The 13,172-nt window shown below is 34.0% G+C and overlaps 1 protein-coding gene across 3 annotated transcripts in view; it reads left to right on the top strand.

Moving 5' to 3' along the window:
• Nucleotides 1–13,172, top strand: part of LOC129751364 (myotubularin-related protein 8) — a 125,890-nt gene that overhangs the window by 70,732 nt on the left and 41,986 nt on the right. For all 3 annotated transcript variants that reach the window (XM_055746822.1, XM_055746821.1, XM_055746820.1), the window contains exon 2: nucleotides 4,776–4,892. In XM_055746822.1, coding sequence (XP_055602797.1) covers nucleotides 4,776–4,892 — 117 coding nt within the window. The remainder of the gene's footprint in view (nucleotides 1–4,775; nucleotides 4,893–13,172) is intronic.

Raw genomic sequence — 13,172 nt, 5'->3', positions numbered from 1 at the left:
CTTCGAAATCTATGTATGAAAAGTTGCTCCAGAGAGTGCCTAATTTTGATTCATAATCGAAGGTTTTCAGGAACCACTTTTAATATATGGCAATCAATTGTACAACCTGCAGTTATCATATTTACCAATATGATTTGATATGAGTTTTTTCCTGTTTTAAATTCTGCATAATATTTATGTTAGTGAATATTATTTAAATTTAAAATTCATAATAATATTTTATTCTTTTACTTTTTTTCTTCGAGACACAATAGAGAATATTCTCAGCCTACATATGAAGCTCAGTGAACAAAATATCGACACTTTTCATCGAAAACCATGAGCGTGAAACTGCCACCAGAGCGCAAATTAAAAAGAAGCGTGTCGCGGGAGTTTGCCAGTGTGAAAAACGCGCCCATGAATAATAAACTAACTCGACACCTCTCCTAAACCCCCGAAAAGACTGTTCTGGTGCTAGCTGGTTGAGTTTCTTCCCTTGTGTGTCAACCGATTTGTGATTAACCTTCTTCCACAGACGGGGGGAGAGTTTTGACTAATTAATTTTTCCCGTCCCGCAATTTGTCGGATTTTCATCATGGAATCAGAACGTGTCCCATCTCGGTGTCACGTTCTGCCGCTGGTGTGATTTCAATACAATTAACGTGGGAATTGTTGTTCGGTTGAGTAATCTGTTTGATAGGTGGGCCAATCAATTACCGGATGCTTCATTAACATATCTCTGTTGTTTTGGCTAATGCAGAAGAAGGATGATTGGAAATGATGCGATCCTTCTCTGTGACTGTATTAGTATGAAAACTGTAAATCTTACAAAAGATTTTTCTCTAAGAATTTTAAATTGTCAGGATCATTAGCTTTATTAAAAAGATTAGTTTATTAAGGCTGATGTCGGTTATTAAAACGCAGAAATTAGTCTATCTGGTTTGTCTCATTAGAAGGAATAAATGTAAAAGGCCAAACACGAGCTGGTTTTCATCGACTGGGTTTTTTCACTTTTTATACTTTTATTTCCAATCTTCTAAATGGGGGTTTTGTCCCTTGGCACCGAATCAATATATCTTCCGCTCGACACCGTTTGCCCAAGTGTATTGTTAGGCACCATCAAAGACCAAATTGTTCTATTTCATCACCATTGCTGATTGCCAACTGACATGTATTAGACAGCATATTACTGTTAACACCTCTGCATTGCTCTGTCGGAATGGTGGAAAGCTGTCAAAGCTCGACAGATGATGAACTTGGCAATCTGTTAGAGTGTGTTTTATGCTTCGAGAGGTTCTGTGGGAGAATATAAATATATACGGAAAGAATTTTTAGCAGTGGATAGATTAAAAATCATGAGAATATTAAACCTCGCTCGACGCTAACTCTATGCCAAAAATACGCTGAAAAGTGTATTGTATTCAAAATGATATGATTGGAAAAACACTACTTGCATGAAGACCCGAGCTCCCAAGCTGAATGATGCATGATCACTACATTCAAGCGAAATAAGAAAAAAAATATTTTATGGGATTTCCATTCTATTGAATAATTTATCTCAAAATAAAAAAAAAAAAAAAAAGTGAGAATTGAACCCAACACAACATTTCTATGTCGACTTGCCAGTCCGATAGCTTAACCAATGTACCAACCACAGTAACCACGTTGGTTTTTTTCCAACCTTCTTTGTCTTTAATGGGATTGGGATTGGGATTGGGATTGAGATTAGGGTTGTGATTTGGATTGGGATTGGGATTGGGATTGTGAATGTGATTGGGATTGGGATTGGGATTGGGATTACGATTGGGATTGGGATTGGGATTGGGATTGGGATTACGATTGGGATTGGGATTGGGATTGGGATTGGGATTGGGATTGGGATTGGGATTGGGATTGGGATTGGGATTGGGATTGGGATTGGGATTGGGATTGGGATTGGGATTGGGATTGGGATTGGGATTGGGATTGGGATTGGGATTGGGATTGGGATTGGGATTGGAATTGGGATTGGAATTGATATTGGGATTGGGATTGATATTGGGATTGGGATTGGGATTGTGAATGGGATTGTGAATGGGAATGGAATGGGAATGGAATGGGAAAGGAATGGGAATGGAATGGGAATGGAATGGGAAAGGAATGGGAATGGGAATGGAATGGAAATGGAATGGGAATGGAATGGGAATGGAATGGGAAAGGAATGGGAATGGAATGGGAATGGAATGGGAAAGGAATGGGAATGGAATGGGAATGGAATGGCAATGGAATGGGAAAGGAATGGGAATGGAATGGGAATGGAATGGGACTGGAATGGGAATGGAATGGGAATTGAATGGGAATGGAATTGGAATGGAATAGGAATGGAATAGGAATGGAATGGGAATGGAATGGGAATGGAATGGGAATGGAATGGGAATGGAATGGGAATGGGAATAGAATGGGAATGGGAATGGAATGGGAATGGAATGGGAATGGAATGGAATGGAATGGGAATGGAATGGGAATGGAATGGGAATGGAATGGGAATGGAATGGGAATGGAATGGGAATGGAATGGAAATGGAATGGGAATGGAATGGGAATGGAATGGAAATGGAATGGAAATGGAATAAGAATGGAATGGGGACGGAATGGGAATGGAATGGGAATGGAATGGAATGGGAATGGAATGGGAATGGAATGGGAATGGAATGGGAATGGAATGGGAATGGAATGGGAATGGAATGGGAATGGAATGGGAATGGAATGGGAATGGAATGGGAATGGAATGGGAATGGAATGGGAATGGAATGGGAATGGAATGGGAATGGAATGGGAATGGAATGGGAATGGAATAGGAGTGAAATGGAAATGGATTAGGAATGGATAGGGAATGGAATGGGAATGAAATGGGAATGAAATGGGAATGGATTGGGAATGAAATTGAAATGGAATGGGAATGGATTGGGAATGGAATTGGGATGGGACGAGAATGGAACGGGAACGGGAATGGGAATGAAATGGGAATGGAATAAGAGAACTGTTTTCTATTGCCGGTTTACATAAAAACTGTCGGATATCTTAACGGGTGGTTGTTTGCTGGGTTTGAAAAAAAAGGAATGTTTTTTTTTTCTAATGCATACACAGCGCTCGGTATATCATTTGACAATATCCTTGCTTACTGACTGTTTCCATCCCACTTTGTCTTGTGATGGGATATGGGATATGTTTTGTTTCTTTCAGACATATGCAATGCGGTTGAGCTGGGAGGACAATGACAGCGATGAGAAAGCTTGTTAGTGCTGGTCCGGCATAGAATTTTATGCCAATTATTCCACTTCTTTGGAGGTATTGGAGTAGAGTCTAATTTGTAGGTGTAGTAACATATAATATCTTTTCGGATTTTTTTCTAAAAGCTGTAGATTTTTGTTGCGTTACTTGCATATGCCTGGATCTAAACTTTTCTTTTAACACCAATCGAGCAGCAGTTCTTTATTTCAAGGGTCTAGCAACACTGTCTTCACTTCACTTACGCCGACTATCGGAATAAGGTAACTAGAGTCCCGTGGCGGTAAGGTGACTCGACTTTCCAAAAAAAAAAACAAAATTAAAAATCTTACATAAAAACGCTATGCTAACATATCATAAAAACCTTTTGTTAAAAATTTTACGATGGTATCTTAAGTTAATCATGGAAATAACTCTGTTGTGGTATGAGCCTACTTGGTTGAATGATTCAACTGAATCAAAGCAATCGAAAGATTCCTTTTAATTCAACCACGGTAAATGAAAAGTTCATATACCAGTATTTCGATAGCAATCTACTACCTTCTTCAGTGAACGTTTTCGATCAATCGAAAACGTTCACTGAAGAAGGTAGTAAGTTGCTATCGAAATACTGGTATATGAACTTTTCATTTACCGTGGTTGAATTAAAAGGAATCTTTCGATTGCTTTGATTCAATGGAAATAATCTTTAAAACATCAATTTTATAAACTAAATTCAATTATAAACTATTTCTCTTCAACATGGAAAATATTTCCTAAGGATCCCATCACTACTAATTTTAGTGCTGAAATCGCCGCATTACATACTCTAACTATTCTGACAACTGAACGCGAAAATGAGAGGTTGTAGCTCGCAAACTAACCTCCAGGATTAAGAAATCAATTGTATTTTATCGTTGAATCATAATCTTTTGTTGAACGACACCGTTCAGTCACCACTCTCAATGGAAGATCTTGGCGTCTGAAGCGAACCGAACGACGTAAATAAGAAAATATTATGAAAGTATATCATCAGCTGACACTCGCTCTAGGAACCGAGCGTTTTTTCTTCGTTTCTTAACCGAATTCTCTGAAGGGCGCTATAGAAATCATTCAGAAAATATGGTTACTAGGCGAATGCCGAAAATGTTGTTTAATTAAATTTATAATTTATTACAAACACAAATGTTTTAGCTATATTTGTGGATAATATATTTCATAAATTTAGACCTTTTGAAACAACAGCTCCTAGGCTGTGGCATGGTTCGATTCAACCAGCGGAACCGGAACGACAAAACATCCGCCGGGTCTATGCTTTTAGACTTCGGTGAAACGAAAAAGGCAGCCACACGCGAACTTAGTTATACTACATAGCATAGTACACTGTGTTTGGGTGCTATGCGTATCCCGTGTCGCTTAGTTCATTTTCACGCTTTTTATCGCGACTTTACGAACCGAAACATACTGTGAATCTAATATCCTTCCGCTGACGATACAATTTCTTCTCTTCTCTTTTTCCATGTTTTTTTCTGGTGGCGGCCTCTTGTGCAGATTGAAGGTGTGCGAATGATAGACAGATACAATAGCAAAAACCCAATTGTGGGAGTGCTCTACCTGACGGCGACGCATCTCATCTTCGTAGATCCGGAAACAAACAAGGAAACCTGGGTGAGTACCTCTACCAAACAACATACCATCATCATACCTGATTGCTTCCACCTTCTCCAGCCTGATTAAGCAGATTGTTGTTTTTTCCCTCATTCCTTGTTTTGTCTTGCGGGTTTTTTTTCCTTCGATTTTCAAGGACGGAACACCGGAAATCGATATTTAATTAGAGTACAGTAGCTGTAAATTCACATTTAATTTCACTTAGAACAATTCTACGTCCAATTAACGTTGATTGCATTTGCACCGATTGGATTATTCTGGAAGTATAACCCATTCTAACGTCGTGTAGGAAAAAGGGTGCAAGCATCAAATGAACAAGTCAACGAGCCTTAAATCGTTTTAAAAATTGGCTCGAAGGAAGTCCATTGAAGAAAATAGAAATATCTTTACTAGGAATCAGTCTTTTTTCCAAATTAAGGTTTTTTTGGAGCTTGACTTTCGAAATTGTTCAAATTTTTTTTATTTAATCGATCATATTAACACTTTTAATCAGGGATGGTAAATGTGGCAAATATAGTTTGACCGTAACACAGAACCAAAGTCGCAGTCCTTGGAACGGATTCATGTAGATGTTATGTTTAAAACTAGTGTCGCGAGTTCGCTACTAAAATTCGTTAGAATTTAGTTCAGCTCCGATTTCAACTTGCGACCCTCTAATGAAAGGGTTTGTCTTGTAGGTGGCGAAAATTAGTATCGCGAGTTCGCAAGTACACGCTACTTGTGTCGTTTTAAAAAATTGCTCTAAGAAAGTCCATTGAAGAAAATAGGAATATGTATACTAGAAACCAGTCTTTTTCCAAATTAAAGTATTTTTTATGATCTTTATTTCATGAAGCTTGACTTTTGAAATTATTCATAATTTTCTATTCAATTGATCATATGAACAATATTCAACAGGGATGGTAAATGTGGCAAATATCGTTTGACCGTCACACAGAACCAAAGTCGCAGTCATTGGAAAGGATTCATGTAGCTGTTATGTTTAAAACTAGTGCCGCGAGTTCGCTATTAAAATCCGCGAGAATTTAGTTCAGCCCCGATTTCAACTTGCGAACCCTCTAGTAAAAGAGTTTGACTTGTAGGTAGCGAAAGTCGCGAGTTCGCAAGTACGCGCTACTTGTGTTAGTACTGGGTTAAGATAGGGTTAAGTTAAGTTCCGATTTCAACTTGCGACCGGTCAAGTGAAGGGGTTTGACTTGTAGATGTGTTAGTACCACTAGAAAAATGTTAACCTCAAATTTCAACTGCCAATCACTCTAGTGAAAGTATTTGACTTGAAGGTGACGAGAATTAGTGTCGCTAGTTCACTAGAACAAACTACGGGTTTAACCGCCCTCATGAAGATTTTTTCCGAATAAAATTTTCACTGAATTGTCGGAAAATTACTGGAACTTGAAAGGTGTTTAAAAAAAGTATTACCAAGCAAATCAGAAATTTGGCTCGCCTCCGGCGGAATTGAATCTTAAATTACCCTAGGCTTGAAACATTTTATATTAGCACACTACATGACGTTCACGCATTGAAACTAATTTTTAATTGTAAATTTCGATTTGCAATTCAATTTACCTTTTATATTGAAACTCTAAACTTTACATACAAAAACCCTACCTCGTCTATAGAATGGGTTCTTATTTACAAGTGTCACTAAAAAAGAACAGAGCTTTAAACTTCAAAATCAATTAATATTCGAATTTCATATATCGACAAATCGGCAACCATGTAACAGGCGTTTACCTCTCACGATGATCAACAGAATTAGCAAAAAAAAAATTTAAAATCTATTATCCTCTAACTTATAACTAAAAATTTTGACTCAAAAAATATCGTTCATGTCATTAAAAATGTAATGCTGATAAGAAATATTCTTCAAAAAACCAATCCCAGTCACAATTTTAATTTGTGTTCCTTGTTCTACTAAATGCTCAACATCACATTTAATAAGTTTTTGATAAATTACACATGGCCACAAAATTAACATTTTTTTATCAGCTGTTGTTATTGAAAAAGCATTTCAAAATAGGCAAAAATCTTTCAAGTATGTTGTGCAGTTTTTTGAACAAAACTTGAAAACAAAAAAATAACATTTCAAAATCAAAGTTTTGAATCAATTATCAACTTTCATCAAGACTTCAAGTAATTTTGAGATCTGCGAAAAATGTTCTAGAAAGTTTTCTGTGTTAATTTTCCTCATTTCACGAATTTTGAAAGAAGTTTTAAATCAAATTTAATTTTAGATACTTTTTATAGCATAAATCTGATCGTTTGGTTCCAATAAATCTTTGTGAATGAAATCAAGTTCTTTTTTAAACTTTCTGCAGTAATGTTAAAAATACTTGTAATGATATCTTCTCATATTAAAAAAAACTGTTGATTTTTACTGTTTTAGATCACGCATCGTCATCATCATAATAGAATTGTTCTTTAATTGAATGAAGTTTAAATGTAGGTTTGATAGTTAACTAGTTATCAATAAGGTTGCCAGAATTTTTTCAACATGTATCCGGGCTGGACAAATCCCGGCAATTTTATATAAAAACCTGGCAATATCCTAGAATTGATTTCAAAATTGACGACCATGAATCTGGGCAATGCCCGAGCAAATTTTGTCAATCCCCAGAAATTACTCAACATAAATCAAGAGAAAAAAATTTTAAAATAAATATTTTTCATCAAAACTCATCGACAAGATTTCTGTTGCATTTTAGGGTTCCAATAAACCTTTTATTATTAGTTTGTTGCTCAAAAAATTTCGTTTTGGAGGCATAAATAAAAAATTACATCACAATACGCTTTTTTGTTAGATTAGCCAAAAAATCTGGGAAATTTTCAATGAAATCCGGAAAATCGGGACGGGCCGGACTGCTCCAAATTATGTATTAAATATTCGGGCAAACCCGGATAAAACCGCGCAATCTGGCAACCTTAGTTATCAATGAATGAGATCACATAAAACTGACATATTTTAAAACTCCAAATAATCAAAACAAAATGTGATAGTTAATATTTAACAAAACATTCAATTTCAGTACGTTTAAATTTACCTAAAACATAAGCACAAAAATACTGTTCTCTTGAATTAGTAATTAAATTCTATAAACACTTTTTTATAACGGTAAGAAATGTTTAAATAAAATATCCTTTTTAAGTTTTCAAAATTTTTTTTTTCATTTTCATGTTTTGTTTTATTTTAAAAAAAATTACTGAATGTTATAGTACATATTTTTTCAATTTAATAAAAAATCGAATTCTAAAGTCAAGCTATTTAAATTTTTAGAAACATTTTCGATAAATTTGTCTATTTTTTACAATTCTGAATTTCTGTGTTCTAAAATTATAAACCTTTAATTTTTTACCAATAAAAAATTCACATTTCAAATCACGATAACGATATTTTTTCAAATTCAAACATCACAGCGTAATTTTTTAATCAACCCAATAAACCAATAAAAAAAAGAAATGTTAACTAAGATGAATAATAAATAACATTATTATCATTTTCCTAACAATCATGGTTAATTTTTTATCTGACCTGGCATTTATTTTAGAATTCAGATTTTTTTTTTTGAACTTGTGTTATGGATATATTTATTTCAGCTCCGATTATAACTTGCGACCGGTCAAGTGAAAGGGTTGGACTTGTAGGTGACGAAAATTAGTGTCGCGAGTTCGCTAGTACTACTGTTAGTAGAGCTAGAAATTATTTGAGCTCCGATTTCAACTTGCGACCCCTCTAATAAAAGGATTTGACTTGAAAGTGACGAAAATTAGTGGTCGGAAGTTCGCTAGTACAAGCTACTAGTGTTAATACCGGTAGAAATAAGATAAGCTTCGTTTTCAACTTGCGATTTATCAAGGGAAATAGTTTGACATATATGTGACGAAAATTAGTGTTGCGAGTTCACTGGTACAAACTTTTAGTGTTAATATCGGTATAAATAAGATAAGCACCGATTTTAACTTGTGATCAGTCTAGTGAAAGAGTATGATTTGTCGGTGAGTTCGCTAATACAAGCTACTAGTGTTAGTACCGATGGAAATAAGATGAGCTCCTAGTTTAACTTGCGACCAATTATGTGAAAGGGTTTGACTTATAGGTGACGATAATTAGTGTCGCGAGTTCGCTAATGTTAGTACCGGTATGAAATCGGAACTCAACTTATTTCTACCGGTACTTACACTAGTAGTTTGTACTAGCGAGCTCGCGACACATATTTTCGTAACCTACAAGTCAATCCTTTACCTAAGAAAGTCCATTGAAGAAAATAGGAATATGTATACTAGAAACCAGTCTTTTTCCAAATTCAAGTATTTTTTATGATCTTTATTTCATGAAGCTTGACTTTTGAAATTATTCATAATTTTCTATTCAATTGATCATATGAACAATATTCAACAGGGATGGTAAATGTGACAAATATCGTTTGACCGTCACACAGAACCAAAGTCGCAGTCATTGGAAAGGATTCATGTAGCTGTTATGTTTAAAACTAGTGCCGCGAGTTCGCTATTAAAATCCGCGAGAATTTAGTTCAGCCCCGATTTCAACTTGCGAACCCTCTAGTAAAAGAGTTTGACTTGTAGGTAGCGAAAATTAGTGTCGCGAGTTCGCAAGTACGCGCTACTTGTGTTAGTACTGGGTTAAGATAGGGTTAAGTTAAGTTCCGATTTCAACTTGCGACCGGTCAAGTGAAGGGGTTTGACTTGTAGATGTGTTAGTACCACTAGAAAAATGTTAACCTCAAATTTCAACTGCCAATCACTCTAGTGAAAGTATTTGACTTGAAGGTGACGAGAATTAGTGTCGCTAGTTCACTAGAACAAACTACGGGTTTAACCGCCCTCATGAAGATTTTTTCCGAATAAAATTTTCACTGAATTGTCGGAAAATTACTGGAACTTGAAAGGTGTTTAAAAAAAGTATTACCAAGCAAATCAGAAATTTGGCTCGCCTCCGGCGGAATTGAATCTTAAATTACCCTAGGCTTGAAACATTTTATATTAGCACACTACATGACGTTCACGCATTGAAACTAATTTTTAATTGTAAATTTCGATTTGCAATTCAATTTACCTTTTATATTGAAACTCTAAACTTTACATACAAAAACCCTACCTCGTCTATAGAATGGGTTCTTATTTACAAGTGTCACTAAAAAAGAACAGAGCTTTAAACTTCAAAATCAATTAATATTCGAATTTCATATATCGACAAATCGGCAACCATGTAACAGGCGTTTACCTCTCACGATGATCAACAGAATTAGCAAAAAAAAAATTTAAAATCTATTATCCTCTAACTTATAACTAAAAATTTTGACTCAAAAAATATCGTTCATGTCATTAAAAATGTAATGCTGATAAGAAATATTCTTCAAAAAACCAATTCCAGTCACAATTTTAATTTGTGTTCCTTGTTCTACTAAATGCTCAACATCACATTTAATAAGTTTTTGATAAATTACACATGGCCACAAAATTAACATTTTTTTATCAGCTGTTGTTATTGAAAAAGCATTTCAAAATAGGCAAAAATCTTTCAAGTATGTTGTGCAGTTTTTTGAACAAAACTTGAAAACAAAAAAATAACATTTCAAAATCAAAGTTTTGAATCAATTATCAACTTTCATCAAGACTTCAAGTAATTTTGAGATCTGCGAAAAATGTTCTAGAAAGTTTTCTGTGTTAATTTTCCTCATTTCACGAATTTTGAAAGAAGTTTTAAATCAAATTTAATTTTAGATACTTTTTATAGCATAAATCTGATCGTTTGGTTCCAATAAATCTTTGTGAATGAAATCAAGTTCTTTTTTAAACTTTCTGCAGTAATGTTAAAAATACTTGTAATGATATCTTCTCATATTAAAAAAAACTGTTGATTTTTACTGTTTTAGATCACGCATCGTCATCATCATAATAGAATTGTTCTTTAATTGAATGAAGTTTAAATGTAGGTTTGATAGTTAACTAGTTATCAATAAGGTTGCCAGAATTTTTTCAACATGTATCCGGGCTGGACAAATCCCGGCAATTTTATATAAAAACCTGGCAATATCCTAGAATTGATTTCAAAATTGACGACCATGAATCTGGGCAATGCCCGAGCAAATTTTGTCAATCCCCAGAAATTACTCAACATAAATCAAGAGAAAAAAATTTTAAAATAAATATTTTTCATCAAAACTCATCGACAAGATTTCTGTTGCATTTTAGGGTTCCAATAAACCTTTTATTATTAGTTTGTTGCTCAAAAAATTTCGTTTTGGAGGCATAAATAAAAAATTACATCACAATACGCTTTTTTGTTAGATTAGCCAAAAAATCTGGGAAATTTTCAATGAAATCCGGAAAATCGGGACGGGCCGGACTGCTCCAAATTATGTATTAAATATTCGGGCAAACCCGGATAAAACCGGGCAATCTGGCAACCTTAGTTATCAATGAATGAGATCACATAAAACTGACATATTTTAAAACTCCAAATAATCAAAACAAAATGTGATAGTTAATATTTAACAAAACATTCAATTTCAGTACGTTTAAATTTACCTAAAACATAAGCACAAAAATACTGTTCTCTTGAATTAGTAATTAAATTCTATAAACACTTTTTTATAACGGTAAGAAATGTTTAAATAAAATATCCTTTTTAAGTTTTCAAAATTTTTTTTTTCATTTTCATGTTTTGTTTTATTTTAAAAAAAATTACTGAATGTTATAGTACATATTTTTTCAATTTAATAAAAAATCGAATTCTAAAGTCAAGCTATTTAAATTTTTAGAAACATTTTCGATAAATTTGTCTATTTTTTACAATTCTGAATTTCTGTGTTCTAAAATTATAAACCTTTAATTTTTTACCAATAAAAAATTCACATTTCAAATCACGATAACGATATTTTTTCAAATTCAAACATCACAGCGTAATTTTTTAATCAACCCAATAAACCAATAAAAAAAAGAAATGTTAACTAAGATGAATAATAAATAACATTATTATCATTTTCCTAACAATCATGGTTAATTTTTTATCTGACCTGGCATTTATTTTAGAATTCAGATTTTTTTTTTGAACTTGTGTTATGGATATATTTATTTCAGCTCCGATTATAACTTGCGACCGGTCAAGTGAAAGGGTTGGACTTGTAGGTGACGAAAATTAGTGTCGCGAGTTCGCTAGTACTACTGTTAGTAGAGCTAGAAATTATTTGAGCTCCGATTTCAACTTGCGACCCCTCTAATAAAAGGATTTGACTTGAAAGTGACGGAAATTAGTGGTCGGAAGTTCGCTAGTACAAGCTACTAGTGTTAATACCGGTAGAAATAAGATAAGCTTCGTTTTCAACTTGCGATTTATCAAGGGAAATAGTTTGACATATATGTGACGAAAATTAGTGTTGCGAGTTCACTGGTACAAACTTTTAGTGTTAATATCGGTATAAATAAGATAAGCACCGATTTTAACTTGCGATCAGTCTAGTGAAAGAGTATGATTTGTCGGTGAGTTCGCTAATACAAGCTACTAGTGTTAGTACCGATGGAAATAAGATGAGCTCCTAGTTTAACTTGCGACCAATTATGTGAAAGGGTTTGACTTATAGGTGACGATAATTAGTGTCGCGAGTTCGCTAATGTTAGTACCGGTATGAAATCGGAACTCAACTTATTTCTACCGGTACTTACACTAGTAGTTTGTACTAGCGAGCTCGCGACACATAATACCCGATGTTGAAAAGGTACATCACTAAATCTTTGTCATTTTTAAATCATCTCAATTTTTTGAAAGTAATGCTTGGCGTACATTTTTACTTACAACATCCTTATTAAAACCGATTACTTAACGTTACTATCAAATCAGTTTAAAATCATCTGGAGCTTACCACAGTGATAACTAAGAGTGTGAAAAATATATATTGAAAAAAAAAATCACCGTCTTGTTAGCGTTGAACGTTAAATAGCTAATTGATTTTCTTTGATTTTTTTTAACAATTATAACTTCTCAAAGCCTAGATTTTTTTTTTCTAAAAACGGTAAAAACCCCGTTTTTTAAATTAAAGTTTGTTTTGGATAATTGCATTGAGATGTTGAGTAAGGTTGTCGAAATCACAGAAAATGTTCAATTTCACCTATTTTTTATGCAACATTCTTCAAAACTACATTCTTGAATCCAGAGTTTTTTTCAGGTTTTTTACAATTTTTAATCTTATGAGATAGGATTTACAAAGCTTTATAATGACTTTGGCAGTGTTCGGCATGAAAACTCTAATCGCTAATTTTTCTGCT

Source organism: Uranotaenia lowii, chromosome 3 (assembly GCF_029784155.1).
Source record: "Uranotaenia lowii strain MFRU-FL chromosome 3, ASM2978415v1, whole genome shotgun sequence".
Taxonomy (NCBI): Eukaryota; Metazoa; Arthropoda; class Insecta; order Diptera; family Culicidae; genus Uranotaenia; species Uranotaenia lowii.
The sequence above is the reverse complement of the archived record's forward strand: the minus strand, read 5'-3'. Positions and strand labels throughout refer to the sequence as shown.